The sequence below is a fragment of the Mobula birostris genome, chromosome 6 (genome assembly GCF_030028105.1).
Source record: "Mobula birostris isolate sMobBir1 chromosome 6, sMobBir1.hap1, whole genome shotgun sequence".
Lineage (NCBI taxonomy): Eukaryota > Metazoa > Chordata > Chondrichthyes > Myliobatiformes > Myliobatidae > Mobula > Mobula birostris.
In genome coordinates this window covers 35068784-35096265 of record NC_092375.1, presented here as the reverse complement: position 1 = coordinate 35096265, position 27482 = coordinate 35068784, and the positions used below count along the sequence as shown (strand labels likewise).

Here is a 27482-nt window from a genome sequence, read left to right as displayed (position 1 = left end):
AGTACGCTTTCCATCCATGCCGGGTTGAGTGCCAAGATCGCAACTCGACCTCGTAAAAATGAAAAAAGGGAAAATATTGCGAAAATGTCTGTGTGAGGAGTGGCACGCCACACAGTCTCTCTCTCTCTCGCTCCGCGCCTTGTAGAAGGCCATGAAAAAGACATCACGGACACATGCACACATGGACACGCAGACACACACACACGCAGATGCACAGGCACAGACTCTCACGCACGCAGGCACACACCAAAAAAAAATTTAAAAGGTAACCCTGGGAGCTAGTGGTGGTCCTGGCAGCCACTACCCAAGAGGTAGCTATAATAGGATTCAGGGGATCACTAGTGGTGTAAACATTGCATGTGCTGTTACCTGATATTGCTGTTACTTTGACACACGTCTCAAGACATACAAGAACACGCCGGCCACGAAAGCTACCCATTCCCCCACAGGTGAGCGGCCACTGTCTGTAACAGCAGCAGACGCGAGGAGGAGTCTGCAGACAGTCAACCCCCATCAGGCAGCTGGGCCAGACAACATCCCAGGCCGAGTACTCGGGGAGTGTGAACACCAGATCACTGGCATCTTCCACACTTCAATACTGTCCCTCCAACTTTCAAATCAGCTACCATCATCCCTGTGTCAAAGAACCCTACACCTGCAGAACTAAATGACGAGTGTCCGGTGGCACTGATCCAATCATCAGGAAGTGCTTAGAATAGCTGATAACAGCACATATCAAAAACTCCATTCCTCTTACACTGGACACTCACCAATATGCTTACTAACAGAAATGCTCTACAGCAGATGTTATAGCATCTGTCGATCATCTAGCCCTGACAGACCTGGAAAACAAGACACTGAAGTCAGAATACTGTTTTTGGATTTCAGTTTGGCTTTCAAAACTACTGTCCTACAGACCCTGGTGAACAAACCCTTCTCAGTCTAACCACAGCACTGTACAAATGGGTGTTGGACTTCCTCACAAAAGGACCTCAGAAAATCAGGACGCACAACCACTCCTCCTTCCCAATCTTCCTCAACATGGTTGCCCCCCAGGCATGTGTGCACACAAGATTGCATAACCAAACATCGGGTTTGCTGATCATACAGCAGTGGTGGGGTTCATCGCCAACAGATGAGGTGGCCTACAGGGAGGAGGTGGAAGAGCTCAAGGCCTGTTGCCAGACAGATAACATCTTTCTTAATGTCAATAAGGCAAAGGAGATGGTTATCAATTTCAGGAGAACTCACTGTACTCACTGTCACCTTTACATTGGCGACACAACAGTGGAAACTGTGAGCGGGAAATAATATTAAACAATCCTGAATCTTGAATCTAATGGTGGTTGAAATAATAGACTTCACTGTTACGCTTATGAAGCTGCTTTAGAACAGAAGGTTTATGTAGTCCATTGTAGGAAGGTTAATATCATCCTTTAACACAGTTGCATTGGCAAGAGTAACTTCCATGGACAGGGCAGTCATGTGCTCCCTTCACAGCTCCTGTAATTCACTGTGATTCAAGGGTGTAGTCTGCATCGCTAAACCACTTTCTGAATATAGGGACCCTTTAGAACACACCCAATAACATGACCGGTTAGTACACAACACTAAGATGAAGTGTTAGGACAGTTAGTGTCATGAGGTACTTGGGCAGTAAACAGATGCACAGACTATCGGAAGCTTAAAACATACAGGCAAATGCAATGTTGGCATTTATTTCAAGTGGAATAGAATATAAAAGCAAAGAGAGCTTTTATCAGAAAGGATATGTTGTCATTGGACAGAGTCCAGAGGAGGTTCACAAGGATGATTCCAGAAATGAAGGGATTAAAACATGAGGAGCGTTTGGCAGCTTTGGGCCTGCACTCACAGGAATTTAGAAGAATGCAAGGGGCATCTCATTGAAAACTACTGAATGTTGAAAGGATTAGATAGGGTGGATGCAGAGAGGATGTTTCCTATGGAGGGGGTATCCAGCCCAGAGGGCATAGCCTCAAAATTGAGGAGTGACCCTTTAGAACAGTGGAAAAGAGGGATTTTATTTTTAGCTGGAGAGTAATAAATCTGTGGATTGCTCTGCCATAGACTGCGGTGGAGCCCAAGTCCATGCATATATTTAAGGTGGAAGTTGATAGTTTCCTGATCAATCAGGGCATCAAAGGATATGGCGAGAAGGCAGGTGTATGGGGTTGAGTGGGATCTGGGATCAGCCTTGATGGAATGGTGGAGCAAACTTGATAAGCTGAATGGCTTAATTCAGCTCCTATGTCTTATTGTCCTATAATCAAGAAAACACACCAATGCCTCTACTTCTTCAGAAGGCTTAAGAAATTTGGCATATCCCTTTGACACTCACACTCAGTTTACAAATGAAGCATAAAAAGCATCCTATCCAGAAGCATTGAGGTCTGGTACAACAACTGTTCTGACTGACACTGCTAGAAACTGCAGAGAGTTGTGGACACAGCTGAACATATCAGGAAAACCATTCTCCCCTCCATGGGCTTCTTTACAATCCTTGCTGCCTTATAATCAATAAGCACCCAACATACTCAAAGCCCCATCCACCCAGACATCCTCTCCCCTCTGACGGAGATACAATAGCCTGAAAGCATGTACAACCAGGCTGAAGGGCAACTTTTGTCCTGCTGTTATAAACTGATCGTACTAGTGAGACATTCAATAAGATGGACTCTTGAACTCATAAGTAAAGCCTTTCACCTTATGGTCTGTTTGCACAGCACTTTCTCTGTAACTGTAACACTTCATTCCACATCCCGTTATAGTGTTCCCCTCGTGCTGTCTCAATGCAAATGTGATGATCTGTCAAACATTGGACTGGACAAGTGCAGAACATTAAACATAAAGAAAGGTGCAATAGATCTAGTAGAATATAAAACAGAGCAGCAGGATACAGTACAACCAATGGATGAATATGAAACATACGAGTATCTGCGATATCAACAAGCAAAGTAAATAGATCATAGTGCGATAAGGGGAAAACTTCTGATAGAATTTACTTCAAGGCTTAAGAAAATCTTCCAAACAGAGCTTAAGAGTAAAAATATTACAAAGACAATAAACACTTTCACTTTTCCCATATTAATGTATTCTTTTGGCATAATATCCAAAACCGATCTGAAAAATTTAGAGAATAAGAAGGGAAATGACTACATTTAGGAAACACTATATACACTCAAACACACTTAGATTAACACTGTCTGGGGTAGAAAAAGTAAGAGGAATAACAGATATTTAAAAAAATTGCACAGCAGTCAGATAAAACTAAAATATATTTTCATCAACAAAAACAGGATTCAGCACCCCTCACAATGATATGCAATTCTGTAAAGAGATACACACCTCTAAACTTGTGAAAGTAAAACCCAGAAAAATGAAGAAATTATCACTATAGAAGAAAAGGTTAGACAATGGAAGAGCATGACCCTCCATGGAACATATCCCCACGATCTGAGTGAATAAATGTTGACAAGAAAGCATCAAATGCCTGGCTCAAAGTTGGAGACATCTTCCAGAAACAGAAGGTTCCTTTGGGGTAATACAGGACCAAGTGGTTAACACAAGAATTATATAAAACTCCATAACAAAAGACCAACAAATTTAAGATGATACACACAGAAAATGCCAACAGGAAGCTGAAACAATCCAACACATTACAGGATCCTACAGCAGTTTAACTCAATCTGATTACTTACACAGGCACAATCAAGTGGCAATCATCATTCACAAAAACCTTGCTTTAAAATACAAACCCATAAAAGACACCATACCTTACCATAAATACAAGCCTGATCCAGTTTTAAAGAGTCCTACAAATTACATTACAACTGATCCATTATTACAGATAGGACAATTCACAATAACCATCCAGATGACAAAGCAAGAAAAACTTAATTAATATAGCCATTCCAAACACATATTGCATATAGAAATCAATAAGTAAAAACACTAGAAATATGCTGAATTAAAAAAATGAAACTGAAAGATAATGGAACATGAACATTGTCCCAATAGTAATATCTACAACTGGTATCATCCCAAAGTCACTGCACAATATCATTAAACAATTAGACGGACATACTAAACACCACTAAACTTGTCCAAATGTTCTTAGCAATTGAGAAATAAGCATGTACAAAATAAGCAACACACATCAAAGTTGCTGGTGAACGCAGCAGGCCAGGCAGCATCTCTAGGAAGAGGTACAGTCGATGTTTCGGGCCGAGACCCTTTATCAGGACTAACTGAAGGAAGAGTTAGTAAGAGTTTTGAAAGAGTTAGTAAGAGACTTTCAAATCTCCTACTAACTCTTCCTTCAGTTAGTCCTGACGAAGGGTCTCGGCCTGAAACGTCAACTGTACCTCTTCCTAGAGATGCTGCCTGGCCTGCTGCGTTCACCAGCAACTTTGATGTGTGTTGCTTGAAAGTTCCAGCATCTGCAGAATTCCTGTTGTTTATGTACCAAATAAAATCTGCAGATGCTGGGAATCCAAGCAACAAACACAAATGCTGGAGGAACTCAGCAGGCCAGGCAGCATCTGTGGAAAAAAAGTAAAGTCGATGTTTTGGGTCGAAACCCTTCGGCAGGACTGGAGAAAAAAGCTGAGGAGTAGATGTAAAAGATGGCAGGAGGGGAGAGAGAAACACAAGGTGATAGGTGAAACCTGGAGGGGGAGAGATGAAGTAAAGAGCTGGGGTTGATTGGTGAAAGAGACATAAGGCCATGGAAGAAAGAAAAAGGGGGAGGCGATGGGTGAGCAAGGAGATAAGGTGAGAGAGAGAAAAGGGGGTGGGAAACGGTGAAGGGGGTAGGGAGGCATTATTAGAAGTTTGAGAGATCGATGTTCATGCCATTAAGTTAGAGGCTACCCAAACTGAATACAAGGTGTCGTTCCTCCAACTGAAGGAACTCGTCACGACAGTGGAGGAGGCCATGGATGGATGGAAAGTGTATTTAAAATGGTTGGCCATTGGGAGATCCCGCTTGTTCTGGCGGACGGAGCGTAGATGCTCGGCGAACTACGTCGGGTCTCACCGATGTACAGGAGGCGGCACCAGGAGCACCGAACACAGTAAATGGCCCCCAACAGACTCACAGGTGAAGTGCCGCCTCACCCGACATGACTGTTTAGGGCCCTAGATGGTAGTGAAGGAGGAGGTGTAGAGGCAGGTGTAGCACTTGTTCCGTTTGAAAGGGTAGGTGCCAGCAGGGAGATGAGTGGGCTTGGCTATGGCTGTGCTCGTACGTCATGTCCCTACAACAATGATAAACCCAGAAGTGTACAGTACTTTGGGTTATTGAATTTCCTAGCAACTAGTCACTATACAAATCGAATGACTGTAACTATGGAGATGCTAACTAATGCACTTGTAACGGTTTCAGTGATGTTCGTTGTGGGTTAAAATGCAACATTGTGTATAAAGTTCAAAAGGTCAGAGGTAGGGTGAATGTGCAGAGTGCATTTCCCTTGGGCTGGAGAACCAACAACTAGAGGGCGTACGTTTCGGGATCTGCAGAAAGCGAAAACGGTTTAAATTTGAGCACGTTTAAAGCAGAAGGGAGGGGTTTAATGGGAGCTGGTGGGGGGGAGCAAATTTTTCAACCAGTGAGTGATAAATGTATGAAATGAGCTGCCAGAGGATGTGGTTGTGGCAGGCACATTACATTTAGAGTACGTAGTCGGATACATGTTTTTTTAACGGGCCAATCGGGGACAAATGTGACTAGCGTAGACGAGAACCTTGTTCCATATTGACCAGTTGAGTCGAGGAGTTATTTTTATACCATATGACTCCAAGTAACAATTGTGTCGCTCCCATCTTACGGTACTGATGCTTGCATAGTCACGCCCATTGATTCTGATATGGTATTTAGGCAAAACAAAACTTCGAAGGACTATTGTTTGAAATAATTATGCTTTGCTTGTCTTGGGCAAGGAGGTTCACTCAGCGAATTTTACAATTATTAATAGGTAGATAAATAATAATATAAAATAAGCTTTGTTGGCAAAAACGACGTTTTCGGGCAACCGTGGTCTGACAGAAAGGGGAAATTTTTTACATTTCCTCCTTCTACGGATGCCTGTTGATGAGAATTTCAAAGAAGGATTACAAACACCCAGATTTCGACCGCCCATCCGGACGAAAATAAAGTGAGAGATCAGGAAACGGCGTGCTCCCCTGGCATTCGATACATCAGAATATCTTTCTCTTGGGCAAACTACCACAAAGCAGCGGATCGTAAACACGATAAACTCTGCAGATGCTGGAATCTAAAGCAACGCGCGCGAATTTTACCGGAGAAACTCTGCAAGTCAACAGCATTAATGGAAATAAACGAACAGTCGACCTTTCGGACCGAGGAAACAGACATGCGCGTTAAAACAACGTCTGTAAATGCACGGGAGTACCGAGACTTGCCGATATGAACGAACAACCTAAATTTAAAAACATTTATATCCAGCGTTCGCTGTTCGTGTTTTTGATACTGTTAACTCTGACACTGGTCTTTCTAAGCCTGAAGAATACAAAGGTGTGTATAATGGTAAAAGTAAAATGCTTAGTGAAAAACAGTGCTGACCAAAGTTTGAAGTGATTGTGTTTAAATGAGCGCTCGTGTCTTGTTGAGCACCCGTTTTACAGGGAAATGATTAAAATAATCACAAGCTGTTGCTCACCGCTCCTCTTCTCCTCATTCTACTGGCAACTCAAGACTTTTACCCATGCTCTCTTCACCATCCTGCCCGCTAGAACACGCAAACTGTTGGTACAGTTTGGGTACATCGTCGTTTTCGCTCATTACCTACCCTGCAAGTAGACATGGGTTTCTGCTGTGCCTTCCCACTTTCTTCCCTTCCATCCACCCCAAATATAGATCTACACACAGAGCAACGGAGATATGATTAAGCTGCGCCTTCGTAGCGTTGAAACGGCTAATTTAATTCGTTTTTTTACTAAACTATAAAAGTTTATTTATATCATAAGTTACAGACATTCAGTATTTACAAGACAGTAAGTATACTCAGATCAAAATATGATTACTACTATATATAAGTACCCTGTGGGGGCACCGCTCCCGGAAGTCCTTCATTGTACCATGGTGACCCCGTGCTCCCTCCCCAAGAACAGCCGGGAACGAACATATCCTCAGAAGAGGGGCCGCCAGTCAGCCCGAGCAGCGCCTTCCATTTTCAGCCGCTTCGACACATGAATGGCCAACTTGGCCAGGCCCAGGAGCAAGCCCACCCCTCACGCCTCACCCCTTCCGAGCTGGGTGCCAGTATATGAGGAACGCGGAACTAAAGTGCAGCCAGAACCTCCAACAGCCCCCTGAAAAACTAAAAGAGAGGCTGTGTTTTCTCATGTTCCGTGTACGCGTGGTTCACTGACTCCTCTCGTCCACAGAATGGACAGGTGGACGGGATGTCGGTGAACCTGCTCAGAAACCTGTTGTACGCTCCTGCCCGATGCAACACCTTCCACCCCAGGTCCCCAATGTACAGTCCTTGTGCATGCTGTCCCTGGGTGTATTTAAATAGCAAACGACCGGAGTTTGAAATATAAAAACGCAAACAACAGGAATTCTGCAGATGCTGGAAATTCAAGCAACACACATCAAAGTTGCTGGTGAACGCAGCAGGCCAGGCAGCATCTCTAGGAAGAGGTACAGTCGACGTTTCAGGCTGAGACCCTTCGTCAGGACTAACTCCCCCTCCCACTTTCAAATCTCTTACTAACTCTTCCTTCAGTTAGTCCTGACGAAGGGTCTCGGCCTGAAACGTCGACTGTACCTCTTCCTAGAGATGCTGCCTGGCCTGCTGCGTTCACCAGCAACTTTGATGTGTGTTGCTTGAATTTCCAGCATCTGCAGAATTCCTGTTGTAGGAGTTTGAAATATAATATGTTCCTTTTGAATTTGTGTTGTTACGTGCAGCCAGTAATGGAATTGGGAACAATGGTGAAGTATAGTTGTATCAGTGAATCGATATCCACAGATCTCCTGCTGCCCCCCGTTTTCTGCAGACATGGAGTTTAGCAATCTCTACTGTTGGAAATTGTCACTTGAAATTGGAGCCATTATGGGTACAAATCCCACTGCTGTCCATGGGTGCTCTGCATGCCCTGACAAAGCGTTCTGTTCAGTATTGATGGTAAGCATTAGCAGTTCACCTGACCTGTGGTGAAGCATAGTGGAGAATCCCACTTTACTGCAAAGAATCTTTGAACAATGTTCAGGAGTGAGAATGACTCTTTGTCTTCACTTTATTAACTGTGGATAATGTGCGATTCAGTTCCTCCTTTAGTTAATTTCTCCTTTGGCTCCTCCCACTTCCTCCAAACTAAAGGTGTAGCTGTGGGCACCCGTATGGGTCCTAGCTATGCCTGCCTTTTTGTTAGTTTTATGGAACAATCTATATTCCCTTCGCTACATCGACAACTGCATTGGCGCTGCTTCCTGCACGCATGCTGAACTCGTTGACTTTATTAATTTTGCCTCCAACTTTCACCCTGCCCTCAAGTTTACCTGGTCCATTTCCGACACCTCCCTCCCCCTTCTAGATCTTTCTGTCTCTATCTCTGGAGACAGTTTATCCACTGATGTCTACTATAAGCCTACTGACTCTCATAGCTATCTGGACTATTCTTCTTCTCACCCTGTCTCTTGCAAAAATGCCATCCCCTTCTCGCAGTTCCTCCGTCTCTGCCGCATCTGTTCTCAGGATGAGGCTTTTCACTCCAGGACGAGGGAGATGTCCTTTTTTTAAAGAAAGGGGCTTCCCTTCCTCCACCATCAACTCTGCTCTCAAACACATCTCCCCCATTTTCACGCACATCTGCTCTCAATACATCATCCCGCTACCCCACTAGGAATAGGGTTCCCCTGGTCCTCACCTACCACCCCACCAGCCTCCGAGTCCAACATATTATTCTCCGTAACTTCCGCCACCTCCAACGGGATCCCACCACTAAGCACATCTTTCCCTCCCCCACCCCCCCCCCCCGCTTTCCGCAGGGATCGCTCCCTACGCGACTTCCTTGTCCATTCGTCCCCCCTATCCCTCCCCACTGATCTCCCTCCTGGCAGTTATCCTTGCGGAACAAGTGCTACACATGCTCTTACACTTCCTCCCTTACCACCATTCAGGGTCCCAGACAGTCCTTCCAGGTGAGGCGACACTTCACCTGTGAGTCGGCTGGGGTGATATACTGCATCCGGTGCTCCCTATGTGGTCTTCTATATATTGGCGAGACCCGACGCAGACTGGGAGACCGTTTTGCTGAACACCTATGCTCTGTCTGTCAGAGAAAGCAGGATCTTCCAGTGGCCACACATTTTAATTCCACATCCCATTCCCATTCTGACATGTCTATCCACGGCCTCCTCTACTGTAAAGATGAAGCCACACTCAGGTTAGAGGAACAACACCTTATATTCCGTCTGGGTAGCCTCCAAACTGATGGCATGAACATTGACTTCTCTGACTTACGTTAATGCCCCACCTCCCCCTCGTACCCCATCCGTTATTTATTTTTATACACACATTCTTTCTCTCACTCTCCTTTTTCTCCCTCTGTCCCTCTGACTATACCCCTTGCCCATCCTCTGGGTTTCCCCTTCCCCTTGTCTTTCTCCCTGGGCCTCCTGTCCCATGATCCTCTCATATCCCCTTTGCCAATCACCTGTCCAGCTCTTGGCTCCATCCCTCCCCCTCCTGTCTTCTCCTATCATTTTGGATCTCCACCTCCCCCTCCCACTTTCAAATCTCTTACTAACTCTTCCTTCACCTAGTCCTGATGAAGGGTCTCAGCCTGAAACGTCGACTGTACCTCTTCCTAGAGATGCTGCCTGGCCTGCTGTGTTCACCAGCAACTTTGATGTGTGTTCCTCCTTTAGTTAGCTTTGGCCACTGAGTGGATAAATTCACTGTACTCTATAGGAGTTAATTGTAAGCATTTTTATCAACTTAGTTTATCTCTTGCTTTTAGATATCATGCTAGAAAGTGTCAGGTAGAGTCTTTTTCACTGATGTATACACTCAGTGGCCATTTTATAAGGTAGAGGAAGTGTGAGTGTATCTTCATAATCTTCTGCTACTGCAGCCCATACACTTCAAGGCTCGATGTGTTTTCCATACAGAGATGCTCTTCTGCACACCACTGTTGTAATGCATGGTTATTTGAATTACTGTCACCTTCCTGTCAGCTTGAACCAATCTGGCCATTCTCCTCTGACCTCCTTTATTAACAAGGTGTGTTCACCCACAGAACGGCCACACACTGGATTTTTTTTTTTGTTACTTTTTGCACCATTCTCTGTAAACTCTGGAGAGCATTCTGCATGAAAATCCCAGGAGATCAGCAGTTTCGGAGATACTCAAGCAATCCTGTCTCACACCAACTGTCAAAGTCACTTAGATCATATTTCTTGTTCATTGCAATGTTTGGTCTGAACACTGGATCTCTGAACTCTGTTAAGGTGCTTTTATGCATTGAGTTGCTGCCATAGGCTTGCCTGATTAAATATTTGCATTAACAAGGTGTACATGTACCTAATAAGGTGGCTACTGAGTGAGTGTATGTATAACGCTGGAAACACTAGATAATAATTCTGTAATTAGAACTATGTTTTTAATGATTCTTGACTTGACAATGAACATTAATAAAAATGTGGGTGTGATGATGTTAAAAAGTATATTCATTAATGTTGTTGCTTTCCATAGTTCCAGCAATTTTCAACTTCCAGAGGAAAGCCTGAAAGGAGCGAATATCCAGCAAAAAATTATTCCACAATACAGCAGGAAGAGAAAATGGAGGAGATCGATTGGGTGTACAGGCTGGTGCAGTTTGGCTATCAGTATCACAGCTTCACTCCTGAAGAAAGATTGGAGGGTTCAGTCCTGATGAAAATGATTGAATGGCCAAAGCCTCCCATTGCCGAAGTTCCCTTTCAGAAAAGCAGTGACCCATCACATACTTGCTTTGTTATTTTAAATTCTGGAAAGACTTTCTATGTCGGAGATCAGATACAGGTGATGCTGCGTATGTACGATTTTGAAGGCAATCCAAAGCGCTACGGGGGTGACTATCTCCAAGCCCGGATCCACACTCCAGAGTTGAAAGCCGGTTCAGCAGGAACGGTTATAGATCACCAAAATGGATTTTACTATTTAAATTTTAATTTATCCTGGACAGGAAAAGTCCAAGTGTCTGTTTCCTTGGTTCATCCCAGTGAAGGGGTCCAAGTATTTAAAAGGCTACGTGAAGAACGACCAGATAGAGTGTATTTGAAAAGTACTTTCAAAGCCGGAGATGTTTCCGAGACTACAGTATGCAATCTGTTTTTGCCTCAAAATAAACCAATCTGCAACTTTACTAATCTCATGACAGGGGAGCCCTGGTTCTGTTACAGGCCAGAGAAGCTTCCCTGTTCTTCTCGCATAAATTATGGTATAGGAGGATATGCAAAGAATCTTTTAATTGGAGAAGAGAGACGGTTTTTACAAAGGTACGTACATTTTCTTTTTTTTTAAATTCAAGGTCAAAATACGTTATACAGCCCTGAGATTCATCTCCTTACAGACAGCCACAAAACAAAGTAACCCAATAGAACCTATTAAAAAATGACAAACACCCAATGTGCAGAAAAATAACAAATCATGCAGGCAATTGAAGTTCCCAAAAATAAATCCACAGCCACAAAGCTAGTCATCACTGCGCCGATTAGTTGCAGGGCACAGCTTCAGTTCAGCACAGTAAATCTCATGGAGCAGCAAGCTGAACTGGCCTGTCCCTCACCTCCAGCCCTGACACCCTGACCTTTTCAATTTGGCCCGGCACTTAAATTGTGCAAGCCTTAGGTCGTTCCTCACTCTTTTGTCTGGGCCCCTCCGGTTTGATACGCTCTTTGGTCTGGGCTCCACCTCCTCAATTCAGCCAGTACCCAGCCCTTCCAATTAGGTCCGGCACTTAAATCGTTCAAACCTCGGGGCCGCGCTCGGCCCGGGCCCCAGTCCTGCCACCTCGACTCTGCCTGGGGTCCGCGTGTCTCATCTTGGTTCTGTCGCTTCGAATCATCTCCAAGTCCACTCCAGGTACCACTGCCTTGATTTGACCGGTCACAAGCGCCCTGCACCTTCTAGGCTTCAGTTTACACCGCAAGGGAAATTATAATCTATTGATCGCAATGTTCGTTTTCCAGAAAAAGTGTTAATCATGACTTATTTAATAGTTTTGTTTGTTTAGTTTTTGTTCCAGGCAAGTAGTCACTGTACTTCACCTGTGCTGTCTTGTTATTTTGTTATTGCTATCTTTCAGTATTTTCTGGTTTTGTTTCTGATTTGTATCTAACCTTTGCAGTTTGTTGCTTTTGAATTTCCATTCATTTTGTTTCTACATTTGGGGTTCTAATTAATTTAAGAAGTTTCAAGAGATTCAGAGAAGTTTCAGTTGCTCCAGTTTGCTGGTGCTGGTTGGTAGTTTAATTACTATAAATTATCTCTATGCTGGTAGGAGAACTGGGGGAAGAATTGATAAATATCGGAAAAAGAACAGGAGAAAGGACAATAAGAGAGGAAGTGGAACTGCTCCAAGAACTGGCATAGGCTTGAAATATGAATTTGTTTCTTTCTGTGTTGTAGGAAAAGATCTAAAAATGATCTACCATATTTCTGCCTCCTGTATAACTGCTTTATTTTACTTTGCAGTCCTTGTCATCCTCTGCTTGCTTTCAAATATATTTGCAATGTCAGTAAATATGGTTACACTACATTCAGTTCCTCTTACTAAGCAACTTAAACTCAATGGAAAATACTGTAATTCTGTCCGCACCACTGATGTGTAAGAGTTGCATTATCCAAAGTGATTCATTATCCTGACTGTTAATTAGTTGGTCCTCAATACTGTACATTCTAATATATAATCTATAATATGATATATAATTAGGTACTTGCATTGTGTGATAACCTTTTATCAAATAACATCTGGAAATCCAAATACACAATTCTTGGTCTTCATTCACCCAGGGCAAGCCCTCTTCTCATTGTTACTGTCAGGAAGGAGGTACAGAAGCCTGAAGCCACACACTCAGTGGTTCAGGCACAGCTTCTTTCCCTCTGCCATCTGATTTCTAAATGGACAATGAACCCATGAACACTACCTCACTTTTTTATTATTTCTGTTTTGCACTATTTTTAAATATATATACTTTCTGTAATTGATTTATTTTTTCTACATCTATCATGTGTGATGTTGTACTGCTGCCACTAAGTTAACGAATTTCACGATATATGCTGATGATATTAAATCTGATTCTGAGCATTCTGCAGTGATTTCTGACATCATGGGGAAAATGCTGTAACCTGTTGAAAGACGTTGCACTAATTGTCTATTACTTGCTTCCTGAATTCTCTTTTCTTTAAATGGGGTTGTATTTATGCTTCTGTAAACCATTAGGCCCTTTCCAGAATCTGGGAATATTGGAAAGTCGGGATCAATATCTTCACTATCCCTGCATCCACTTAGAACATAGAACAGTACATCCAAGGAAACGGTCCTTCAGTGCACAGTGTTTGTTCTTTCCATTCCCTGACTGTTCATGTGTCTGTATAAGTGACTCTTAAATGTTGCCTTCATAGGATATAGAACAATACAGCACAGGAAAAGACAATTTGACCCACAATGTTGTACTGAACCAGGAAAAAGCAAATGAAAGACTCCTAAACATTAGTCTCTCCTACCTACACCCTGTCCATATCTCTCCATCTTATTTACATTCAAGTGCCAATCCAAATGTCTCCTAAAAGCCTCTAATGTATTTGCCTCTACCGCTATACCAGGAAGTGCATTCCAGGCATCCATGACTCTCTGAGTAAAAAAAAATTTGCCCCTCACATCCCTCTTAAATGTACCCCCTCTCGCCTCAATGCATGCCCTCTGGTATTAGACATTTCAACCATGGGAAACAGATACTTTCTCCACTCTATCTATGCCTCTCATAATCTTATAAACTTCTATCAGATCTCCCCTCAGCCTCCAGCACTCAAGAGAAAACTACCACCTCTTCTGGCACCTACAACCCTCTGTAAGAAATTTTTCTTCTTTACTTGCTTTAAACCTTTCCGTAGCTCACCGTTAATTTTGACTAGCTGTACCTCTCTTCATTTTATATTCTATAATGTCACAACTCAGCCTCTGACACTCCAGAAAAAGCAGTCCAAGTTTATCCAATCTCTCCTTACTGCGATAAAGACTCCCGCCAAAGGGTTTCGGCCTGAAACATCAACAGTATTAAATATAGACATTCAAATAATACTTATAACTCTCAATAATTGTGCATCTATTAGCTTGCTACCTGATAGATTAAATCATAGAACTCACCAGTAGACTTGGAAGCTATTCAAATGAGATAAACTGACCAGGTTTACTGACAAGGTTGTTGCCATGAATATCTATTTACAGTCTGTACCTCGCAGTTTAACTGCCATAGGTGGTTTCTCACAGCAGCTCCCAGTTGTTAATACTTTGATTAGTCACTCAGTACTGATGTGACATTCCTCCAGTTAAGCTGTTGGCATTTCTCTTGGCATTTTCAGAGAATTTCACATACCATAAACTTGTGTGCAGTCAGAGTCTCTGCATCAGTTTGGTTTAGGATTGAGACTACATGGGTGCAGAGTCTTGACCCCCCAAATACGATCCATTCATTTGTCTCCTCAAGACATTGCCTGTCCCACCAAGTTCTTCCAGAAGATTTTTTTTTGTTCCACATTCCAGTACCTATAATTATTTGTGACTTCTTGCTGTCTTAACCCTTGTTTCCACAATAATCTGTCATTCATATGAAGTAGGCTTTCAATTCTTAGCTACTGGCCAGAAGCAGCTGAAGTTATTTTCCAGTTGAGATGGATTCAATTATGAAGGGCTTAAAAACATGAATAAGACGCACATCTTCTCTTGGCAGAGGATATAGATTTAAAGTAGTTGCTAGGACAATTAGTAGAGATCATAGCAGAAATTTCTTCATGTAAGAGTTGATGTGCACACAGAATGGTGACATTCAATGCTGCACACCCAGTCTTAGAAGTTGATGCAAGGCAAACTATGAAAGCATTAGGCAGGAACTAGGAGAGTTAATTGGGAACAGTTGCTTTTGAGCAATTCCGCATCTGACATGTGGTTGGTCCTTAAAGACCAACTGCATGGAGTACAGGACAGATACTATCTGCTCTGGTCAGAAGGAAGGACAAGATGACAAGACAAGAAAACTTTGGATGTTGAGAGAGGTGTTGAATTTAGACAAGAAAAAGAGAAAGTACTTGTATGTAAAGCTTAGCAAGCTATAATCAAACAGAGCCCTTAAGGATTACAAAAGAAGACGGAAAAGAACTGAAGAAGGGAATTAGGAAAACCAGGAGAGGCAATGAAAAGTCCTTGGCAAGCAGGATTAAAGAGAATTCCGAGGCATTCTATACATACAGCAAGAGCAAAAGGATAACCAGGGAGAAGGTGGGACCACCTAAGAATAAAGTGGTGGGGGTGAAGGGATGTTTGCTTGGATGCGGAGGATATGGGTGAGGCGCTTAATGAGTATTTTACATCAGTATTTACCAAGGTGAAGGATGTGGGAGATAGGGAGATCAGTGCTGAGAATATTGATATGACAGGGCATTTTGAGGTAAAGGAGGAGGTAGTTTTGGATCTCTTAAAGAGCATTAAAGTGGATAAGTCACAGGGTCTGATGGGATACATCCAGGGTTATTGAAAGAGGCGTGTGGCCAAGTGGTTAAGGTGTCAGTCTAGTGATCTGAAGGTCACTAGTTTGAGCCTCAGCTGAGGCAGTGTATGTGTCCTTGAGCAAGGCACTTAACCACACATTGCTCTGTGACAACACCGGTGCCAAGCTGTATCGGTACTAGTGCCCTTCCCTTGGACAACATCGGTGGCGTGGAGAGGGGAGACTTGCAGCATGAGCAACTGCTGGTCTTCCATACAACCTTGCCCAGGCCTGCACCCTGGAAACCTTCCATGGTCTCACGAGACTAACGAATGCCTATATTGAAAGGGGCAAAGGAAGAAATTACTGTGGACTTGAACAATGTCTTCAAGTCTGCTACAGCAACAGGTGAGGTGACAGAGGACTGGCAAGCAACTAATGCCCTTCCATTATTCAAAAAGTGAAATTGTAGACCAGTGAATCTCACATCACATCAGTAGTAAGGAAGTTACTGGAAAGAATTCTTTAGGTATAGGGTTTATGACCATTGGAAGACCATAGCCTAATTGGGGAGAGCCAGCATTACTTTGTGCAGCTAAGTCATGTCTTACTAACTTGATTGAATTTTTTTGTACTGGGACCTCTGCTCTTTGTTCTGTTATGACCTGAACGAAAATGTAAATGGGTGGGTTAGTAAGTTTGCAGATGATATGAAGATTGGTGTTGCTGTGGATAGTGTAGTTGACTGGCTAAGAAAACAACAGTTAGATGGATACCTTATTGATCCCAGAGGAAATTACAGTGTCACAGTAGCATTACAAGTGCACAGGTATACAAGGGAAGGGAAGAAAGAAACAATAATAAAAAAATAAGTTACCTCAAACAGTCTAACAGAAGGAGGTCATCATTTCCCTGGCTATAGGTTGACTCATTATAGAGCCTAATGGTCGAGAATAAGAATGACCTCATAACACTCTATGGAGCAGCGCGGTTGTCTTAGTCATTTACTAAAAGTGCTCCTCTGTTCTGCCAAGGAGGCATGTAGAAAGTGAGAAACATTGTCCGGAATTGCCAGGATTTTCCATAGGTTTCTTTGCTGTACCACAGCCTCCAGTGTGTCCAATTTGACTCCAATAACAGAGGAAGTCTTTCTAATCAGATTATTAAGCCTGTTAGCATCATTCGTGTTGATGCCATTGTCCCAGCACACAACAGCATAGCATAGAAGATAGTACTGGTGACAGCAGACTGGTAGAACATGTGAAGGAGGGGCCTCCAAAGGATATCAGCCTCCTCAGGAAATGGAGGTGATTCTGGCCTTCTTGTACACAGCTTCTGTGTTAGTGCTGCACTCAAGTCTGTCACCTAGGTGCACCCCCAGGTACTTGTAGGTCCTCACCATCAATATTAACACGGAGTAATGCGGGCTTAGTCTTCCTAAAGTCCATCACCATCTCTTTTGTCTTACTGGTCTTCAGCTGCAGATGATTCAACTTGCATCATTTGGCAAAGTCCTCCACCAGGGCCCTGTATTCATCCTCCTGTCCTCCCTTTCGTCGTGGCTATCCCTTGAGGTCAAGGATGATGGTCTTCGTTCTGTTGATCTATTTATGGGCTCTCAAGTGGCTTATGAGTCCAATCTTGGCTTTGAAAGTTCTTCCGCATTCAGGACAGGTAGTTCCAGATGGCAGATCGGGCTTTATACACCCGATTACTGAGTCACCAGGGAATTTCTGCAGATGACATGACTCTGTGTTGTATCGCAAGTCCAAGGTATACAGGATAAACAAGAAGGGATATAAATCAGTTGCAGATATGGGTAAGAAAAGGCAAATGAAGTTTAAACTGCCTAAATGTGAAGTGTTGCACTTAGCTAGGTCTAATGCAAAGGGACATTACACTGTTGAGGGCAAGATCCTTAACGGTGTCGATAAACAGAAGTAGCTTGTGGTTCCAGTCCATTGCTTCCTGAAAGCGTCTACGCAGGTTGGTAGGGTGGTTAAGAAGATGTATGGCATGCTTGCCCTTTTTAGTCAAGGCATTAAGTTCAAAAGTCAGGAAGTTATGTTGCAGCTTTATGAAACTCTAGTTAGGCCACATCTGGAGTATTGCATACAGTTGTGGTTGCTGCATTATAGGAAGGATATCAAGGCTTTGGAGAGGGTGCAGAAGTTGTCTACCAGGATGTTAGGCAAACTTGGGTTGTTTTTTCTTGGAGCAGCGAAGGCTAATGAGAGATCTGACAGAGGTTTATAAGATTATGAGAGGCATAGACAGAGTAGACACAAACCCAGTGTTTAAATATCTAATACCAGACAGCATACATTTAAGGTGAGAGGGGGAAATTTCAAAGGAGGTGTAAGAGTCAAGTTTTTTTTTACAGAGTGGTGGATGCACGGAATGTGCAGCCTGGGGTGGTGGTCGAGGCAGACACATTGGGACTTTTAGGAGACGTTTGGATAGGCACATGAATATGAGGACAATGGAAGGATATAGAAATTTTGTGTAGGCAGAAGAGATTTATTTAGTCAGCCATTTGATTACTACTGTAATTGGTTCAGCTAAACATTTTGGACCAAAGGGCCTGTTCCTGACATTACGCTAGGTAGCTCCTTTGGTATGAACCATATGGATGTGAAAAATCTGCCTGGAACAATGCTACAGCACTGATAATCCTCTAGTCTAATGTAATGGTTCTTATCTCGAGTCTGATACTTTAAGAAAAGGTGAATTTCCTTTAGTAGCAATAACATTTAATGTTCAAGGCAAGTTGGAATGCACTGGGTTTGCTGGGTTATATCTTTGAAACTATTAAAGAGATTGAGTTTAAAGCCAAAATTTTGGAAGCTACACTAATTGCATTGGGCTAGGTTGGAGAAATAGAATAGTTAAGGACTTTCTTCAAACTGTCTCCTGAATATTTTACATTGAACATGTGACTTAATCTATGGTATTGACATTTGCAGTGGTGTCAACATCAAGAGACCCATATTACCCTGTGGCATTGGTCATGTAATCGTAAAGCCATCCTCACGACAAGGTAAGAATTTATAATCATATAAACTGATACTTTGGTATTTTAGAGGACATATAAATAAAATAGTGGAGTAGTTCCTTGGCATAAATATTGCAGATTTTTCAAATAAAATATAACTTAACAGTGTACATTTTTATTTTTGGAATTACATAAGCATCAGCTATATATCCTTTTAAAACTATAACTTATTCAGCAAAATGTACAGTTTAGTTGGGTTAATATTGATCCAGAATTTTACACTGAATGTATTTATCAATTTCCACCCAATTAGTGATTGTTATACAGGAGATATCATGACTAAGGTATATTTTTGTTATTTTAATAGATGTTTTAAAATATAATTTAAAGTCAAATTGCCTCTGTTCTAGGACTAACACCTCACTCATAGTCAAGCGCATTAAATGGTGGAGATGGACCATCATCAAATATACGCCTAGCCTGAGCATCTCTGTGAGATCCCCCCAGCAACAGCAGCAATAAATAAATTGGTGACTTTTTCCACAGGAAATGATATGGGTTAGAACTAGTGGTCAACCAGCTACTAATCACTGCAGCAATGCACAAATTGTAGATGAGTGAATTACCAGTAATCTTAAACAGTTTTGTCAATTTATTATTCATAATGTAACATTTCATAAATAAGGTGGTATACCATTTGCTCTTGATGCAGATACAGTATTGCAGTTTATCAAAGTTCCCTCTAATTTGGAATGTGCGCAAAATTCTTGTGCTGTGCAATTTTTTGCCCAGAGACAATAACGTGTGTGCACTAAATAAATAATTTCACCAATAAAAACAGTATAAATAAGCCAGTTCTAGAATCTGCAGACAAATCATCAAAAACGCCACGGTGTCAACACCGTACGCATCAAAATCCAGTAAAGGAAATGTGATCATGTACAATCGTGAAATATACTTAACATGCCAACGAGATAGAGGGTGACTATTTTTTGTGCGCAATTTAAATTAAACACACACACATCGGCCGACAGCATTATGCCAAACCGATTAAATTAGTAATCAAACGGCCAACTAAACTAATCTCTGCCTACAAGAGTGTCCCTATCCTTCCATTTTTCTCATAATCATGACACCACAACAGGCTGTGAATTCCACTACCCTATTTAAAAAAACAACAACAACTTGCTCTTTACATGTCCTTTGAAACCACCCCATCTCACCTTAAATGCATGCTCTCTGGTATTAAAAATATTGAGAAAAAGACACTGTCTGTCTAATATATCTATGGCTCTCAGAGTCTTATAAACCTCTCAGATCTCTCCTCAGTCTCTGCAGCTCCAGAGAAAACATCCCAAGTTTGTACTACCTCTCAGTTATAGCATATGCCCTCTAATCCGGGCAACATCCTGGTAAACCTCATCTACACCCTCTCCAAAGCACTAACATCATTCCTATAAGGGGCCGATCAGAACTGTATGCAATACTCCAGTTGCAGCCTAACTAGAGTTTTATAAAGCTGCAACATAACTTAGAGACTTTTAAACTCAATGCCTCAACTAATAAAGGCAAGCATGCCATTTGCCTTCTTAACCACCCTATCAACCTGTGTAGCCACTGTAAGGAAGCTATGAACTTGGACCACAAGATCCCTCTGCTTATTGACACTGTTAAGGATTTTGCCCTTAACAGTGTACTATTTCTTTGCATTTGACCTACCAAGGTGCAACACTTCAGCATGGTTAAACTCCATCTGCCTTTTCTCTCCCATATCTGCAACTGATTTGTATCCCATTGTATTCTTTGTCAGTCTTCTGCTCTTCAACACCAACACTAATCTTCATATCATCTGCAAGCACACTAAGCTAGCCATCGGCATTTGCATCCAGGTCATTTATATACATAACATCATTAATCACAGACCTCCAGCTAGAATAATTCCCTTCAACCTTCTGTTTTCTATGGGCAAGCTCGTTTTGAATCCAAGTGACCAATTCACCATGGATCCCGTTCACCTTAATCCTCCCAGGAGCGACTGTGTCAAACTTACTGAAATCCATGTAGACAATGTCCAAACTCTACCTTCATCAATTACACTCATCACCTCAGCAATAAACTCAATCAAGTTAGTTAGACACAACTTAGTGGCTGTCTCTAATTAGGCTATGTTTTTCCAAATGCTCATAAATCCAATCCCTAAGAATTTTCTTCAGTAACTTTCCTATCACTGGCATGAGGCTCTCCAGTCTATAGTATATCTGAAACACAGTTACATTCAACATTCTCACATAAATTCACTTAAAATATTACAAAATATCATTTGCTATAGAACTCAACTTGTCAATAACCCAGCAGAATATTTACTTGAATAATTGATTAGCACTTCTTAAAAAGAGTTACAGAAATATATAACTGCATTATTTGGAATGGACTTATTTAAATCTATCGCAAAAGAAAAGTCACAGAAATATTATCTTATTGCCGGTTTCACCAGATTCAGGACTACTTTAGCAAAGCAGTTCATGACAAGGAACTAATTAAGGTTGGATCCAAAAATAGATTCACACATGAAATCTGGTATCATGATCCAAGGATAGATTCACACCTGAAACTTGGAATCCCTCCCCAGGTATGGGGAGGGTTGTATCCCAGGATCAGGCTCAGCCCTTGTCTTGTCACTTTCTCTTATCAGAATTCAGCAGGTATCTTTAACATCCAGGCTGAGGGTGTAGGGGAAGATTGCCAGTTTAAAAAGGAGAGAGGGACAGGGAGATAGAGAACTAGATGAGGGAGTGTGGAGGGGAACAATGGGCAGATGGACGTATGGGGGGGAGGGAAAGTGTTGAGTCAGAGGCTGAATGAAGATAGGTGGAAACATAAGTGAAAAAGAAAACAACAGCAGTTGGGGCAGGTGGGAGGGCAGGGTCGAGACCAAGGCTGGTAGGTGATGGATGGAATCAGAATGGAGGGTGCTGAGCAGTTGGAACCATTTGGGGGAAGGGTTATGAAAGGTGAAAAAGAGGAGAAGAAATCCAGTTGGATAGGTATGGGCAGATGGGGTGATGGGGCAGGATAATGAGTTCAGGCTGTAGGAATGGAAAAGGGGAACAAACCAAGTGATGGTGTGTACTGGTGGTAGCGGGAAAGGAACGCGGGGGAATGGGTTACCTAAAAGTGATAAATTTCATGTTCCTGCAATTGGGCTGCAGGCTACCCTAGCAGATGCTCTTCAAGTTTCCATTTAATTTCACGACAGTGAAAAAGGCTGAGGGAAGGGAAGTCAAAATGACATACAACTGGAAAATCATGATAGTTATCTAACAAGGACACTCTGCAAAATGATTGGCTCTCTGTGACAACTACTCAAGATAGAACACAGACATCCCTGAACTTTTTGGTCTGAATGCACGGACGTCAGAGACACTGCATATATAGATCATGCTCTCTATATTCTACAGCTGGAGCAAGCAGTAGAAAGCACCTTTCTAATACATTATTTCCTGGTGCAGTCCATCACATCTGGATTGAAAACAATCAGTGGTTGCAAGTTTGAGGTTCAATAAATACTTTTTTTTAATTTTATCCTTTTAACTTCCAGTGCGGAAAATTTAATTGAAATGTAGATAGGGAGCTATACTCATTTGAATATAAAATAATAAATTGAGAGATCTTCTATGTCACCACTCCCCCAGGATACTCTAATTCATTTGAATATAAAATAATAAATTGAGAGATCTTTTACGTTACCACTCCCCCAGGATACTCTAATTCAGCCCCAACAAGAATCTTAGAAGTCTCTTAATTACCCAGATGACCTAGTACTGACTTTATTGACACATTATTATTAATGTCTTGCTTGGGTGTATCTCCTTTCTACGGAAGTTAGAACTCCTCACTCCAGAAAGTACTGGCAGCCTAGTATTTTTTTTTACCTCCATGTGTCTCGCTTTACGTTCAGCCACAGATCTTGGGGAATGTGTTCGGGGAAAGCCAATGCTATCACCATCTGGCTTTTATTTTAAGAACCGGTGGACATCAACGACCTGTAATATTCGTCACTTTGACACTCCTGCAAAAATTACAAAGTGCCTTCGTGGGAAAAAAGTTCATCTGTTTGGAGATTCTACAATACGCCAGTGGTTTGAATATCTGACTGCTTTCCTTCCAGGTTAGTTTGATTCATCATTTTATCTTTGTAACAATGTTTCTCTGGCACATTTAAATATAAAACGGAAATAAAACAAGACATAATTGCACTACTCCTGTGGAACTTAGAAACAAGATGGAGAAGTTCACTCTTGTGGGGATGTAAATAGGCTTCCCTATAGTCAGCACAAACTTGAGCAGGTGTGCAGAGAAATTGCTCTGTCTTTTGTACACTGGTTCTTTGTCAGTCTTTGTTTATGTATAGTTTTCATAAATTCTACTGTATTTCTTTATTTTCCTGCAAGAAAATGAATCTCATGGTGACATATACATACTTTGATGATAAATTTACTTTGAATTATATATTGAATTGAATTTATTTAAATCTTACATCTATCCCACGTGAGGGAGTGAAAATCTTTGTATTATGACTCCATCGCAACGTACAGACATAAATTTATAAGTCTAACGGCTTGTAGAAAGAAGCTGTCCCATTGCCTGTTGGCCCTGCCTTTAATGCTGAGATAGCATTTGCTAGATGGAAGCAGCTGAAAGAGTTTATGGTTGGGTGTCCCCAGTGATCTTCCAGGCCTCCTTTACGCACCTGCTGTTGTGAATGTCTTCAATGGAGGGAAGTTCACATCCACAAATGTGCTGGGCTGTCCATACCACTCTCTGCAGTACCCAGTTTTCTAGGTTGATGTAGTTGCCACACCAGGCAGTGATACAGCCAGTCAGGATGCTCACAATGGTGCCCCTATAGAAGGTCTTGAGGATTTTGAGACTCATGCCAAACTTCTTCAGTCACCTGATGTTTAAGAGATGCTGATTGGTGGGGTACGAGGAAGTGTAATGGAACAGGGGTACATAGGAGTACAGATGCTTGGTTCATTCCAAATAGCATCACAAACAGACAGTGTTGAAAAAGATGTTTAGTACAGGCTGTCATCAGTCAGGGCATCAAGCATAGGAGTTTGGACGTTATGTTGCATTAAGTTGTTGGTGAGACTATACTTGGAGTTCTGTGTAGAGTGTTAATGACCTTGTGTGTGAAACTGTATCACACTAAATGTCAGAATTGACTTCATCAGTTGATACGTGGTTGATAACGGTAAGTTAACTGGCTGCTGTGAACTGCCCCTAGCGTGGATGAGCGATGACAGGAAAATGCCAAGTTGATGTGAAGCAGTGAACAGGCATGAGGGAGAATAAGTTACCGAGTAAGTGCGGGAATGTGATTGACAGGAATACTCTAAAAGCTGGCAGAGTCAATGGGCCAAAAGGCCAAATTCTGTGTCATTAAAGAATATGAAATATAGAAACTCTGATAACAGGAGCTCTCCAGGTTGCAGAAGACCTGACTTATGGGAATCTGACTTGATGCAAATTCCCCCATAAATTTTTAAAGCATTTGTCAAAGCAGCTATGTTAGTTGCAGAAAGAACTATTTACATGCAAGTTCCCTGCAGTAAATAATCAGACATGTTATCTTTAAGAATTTAACTTCTGGCTTACAATGGGAGGCCACTTAATAGATTTACATTGTAAACTGACAAGGCAAGCTCTTCTATTGATACTTACAAAATCCTTCATCAAATAATATAACCTCCATTGAATCCAGTAGGATGGTGGCATGCACTGTCACAGCGGCCCCTCTGGATCCAATCAAAGGTGTAATTGTTCATCCTCTGTCTTTTTCCAATCACAAGACACTTTCCTGGTAAGTTTCTGGATAGTGATCAGATGGAGCCTGACTTGCTGCAAATCGTGTTGTTGCCTGGACTTGTTGAGTATTGTCATGGCAAAGGGGTGCGCGGTCCAGTAAGTAGTGAAAGTTATTAACCTGGACATTTTTATTGTGATCACAAGACCCTGTTGGACATTGTGTTATCAATGAGCCAGCGAACTGGGATTTGGAGTATTCTACATTGCCAATGTTCATTGATAACCCCAATAGCAGTGGAACGACATTGCTTTGCTTGTTGCACAAAGCAGGTCCCCATGACCCAGTCTCACCTGCAGCAGCTGTCCAGGGGAGGAGACACTGAAGGTGATGTGGGAGGGAGCATAAGCCTCCGTGGGCACCCATCGCTGCTGTTCTCCAATGTTCGCTCAGTGGAAGGCAAGCTAGACTGCCTTCATCTGTGGTCCCACTAGTGCGTAATGAGCTTGTATTTGCAGTAGTGTGGCTCCAGGACAACATACCATGCTCAATCTATCTACACATCCCTCATGCTTGAGTTACATTATTTTTTGCGACTATTTTTTTCCTCGTTGTAACTGTCTGAGCTGTGTGTGACTGTTGACTGTGTTTTGCACCTTACCCCCCCCCCCCCCGAGAAACAGTGTTTCATTTGGCTATATTCATCTGTATGGTTGAATGACATTGAAGCGTGAAATTGAACTACTGTAAAGCCATCAAAATTAACCAATCGATTTGAGGCATTCTGACTGTGTACCATTGTAACTGCTCAGGGGAAACAAAAAATCAACCTGATTAACATCATTCATTTTTGACTTTTGGTAAAAAATTGGTATATGGATATTCTGAGGAAAAAATATCCTTATGTAACCTGTGGACTGGCTTGTATTCTGAAATGCCAACAGTGAACCAGATACCAAACCAAATAATGTTTGCCATGATCCCTTTTGACTCACCAAGCCCCTATTTCTCTCACTTATTTTAAACTTACCTGATTTATGTAATTAAATGTCCGGGGGGGGGGTAGATTCTCTCCAAATGGGGATAGTCATAGGTTGGCACTTACCATATATAATTGGAGGAAACTAAATGATAAAGGCTCTATGATTCCACTGTGAGAAATACACCTCTTTATTCAGCTGTGACCTTGTGAGCTAGTTAAATCAATACCTCCGTTTGGAGTTATGCTGTTTGTAATACCCATTCAATTTTCAAAAAGATTATCATCAATATTGTGACTTAACAAGTTAAATATATTTTATTTAGGTCTCAGAATGTTTGATCTTGGCAACCATATCAAGGCTGGCCCTCTGTGTGCTTTGGACATGGAAAACAACATTATGCTGGAATATTGTGCTCATGGTCCACCAATCCAATTCAGAAGCCTTTCAAGCCAGCATTTGTATTATATTTCAAATAAATTGAATGAGATTAAAGGAGGGAAAGATACAGTTATTGGCATTACCTTATGTGCCCATTTCAACACTTTCCCAGTAGAAGTCTACATCAGAAGGCTGCAGTATATCCGGAGATCGATTCTACAGCTGCTCAGCAGAAATCCAGATACAGTGATTGTTATAAAGACTGCGAATGTACGTGAAGCTAACCAAGATTACATTCTTAACTACAATGACTGGTTCTCTTATCAACTCGATGTACTGATGAGAAGAATATTTGCATACATAAACGTTGCATTTGTGGACGCATGGGAAATGACCGTAGCCCACTACCTGCCCCATAATATACACCCTCCACAAATTATTATAAAGAACGAAATAGATGGGTTTCTTTCATATGTGTGCCCTTCTGAAAAGGAATAAAGGTATTTGTTTACCATGCAAAGCAAAATCGACATAATGACATTGGAAATCTTAGATTTGTCTAAAATTGGTTCAACTTGAAACATTATTTGTTTTTTATTTAAAGATGAATTCTATGCTTGAATTAATTTGTCACTGTAAATAAATATTTTGTCACAAGTGATTCATTTTCATGCATTCTTTACTGTAAGCTTCAATAAAAGTAATAGTGTTAACTTTGAAAGTAAACCATCTGGTTAGGAATTTGGGTTTTGAACATCTAGGTCATCATCTTTGTGTCTTGAAGTTGAGCAGCAGGGCTATTATATAAAAGGAAAGAATGCCCAATCTATTGGAATATATTCATGACTTACGAAATAACAATTTATCAAGCAACTGACTATCAAATTGTTTATTCTGTAAAAGACTCATTGAATATCAGAGAACTTTAGATTTATTGATTTTGTGTCTTAAATTAGGTGTTTTTTGAAGATAACCTTTATTGACAGAAATTATTGGTTAATAAGTCAAGTATAGAATTAGACTGAAAGAATTCACAACAGACCAGAGAACTGATATGTGAGTGATGATAAAATTAGATTCTGATTTGGGTCTCTATTGTGGACTGAGAGTGGGAAGGGGCAGGGAGAGGGGAATCAAGGTTGGGAAAAGAGAAAGGGAGCAGAAAGCACCAGAGACATTCTGTAATGATCAATAAAGTAATTGTTTGGAACCAAATAACCTTGGATTGGTGTGTCTACCTCTGCACCATTCCCAACATCCTTTGCTCCCACCATATTTACAAACTCTCTTCTCTGCTGCACATTGACAAATACATTGCTATACAAAAGACAGTCATATATTATATACAGTGCCCATAAGTAGTATTCACCCTCTTTGGAAGTTTTCATGTTTTATTGTTTGACAACACTGAATCACAGTGGTTTTAATTTGGCTTTTTTGATACTGATTAACAGAAAAAGACTCTTTTGTGCCAAAGTGAAAATAGATCTGTACAACAGACATACAGATCCTAGAACTTTTGCACAGCACTGCAAGTCTTTCCCTCTTTCAGAGTTATCATAACCAAGTAAGCACAATAAC

At 41.7% G+C, this 27482-nt stretch overlaps 1 protein-coding gene across 1 annotated transcript; it reads left to right on the top strand.

The window, feature by feature from the left end:
- The first annotated feature begins 5777 nt into the window (after positions 1-5777).
- Positions 5778-27024, top strand: LOC140198936 (NXPE family member 3-like). The gene is made up of 5 exons (XM_072260218.1): positions 5778-6556; positions 10746-11530; positions 18703-18776; positions 22690-22899; positions 25846-27024. Exons 1-5 carry the CDS (start codon positions 6449-6451, stop codon positions 26397-26399), a joined length of 1731 nt encoding a protein of 576 aa, XP_072116319.1. The 5' UTR covers positions 5778-6448; the 3' UTR covers positions 26400-27024.
- The last annotated feature ends 458 nt before the right edge of the window (positions 27025-27482 follow it).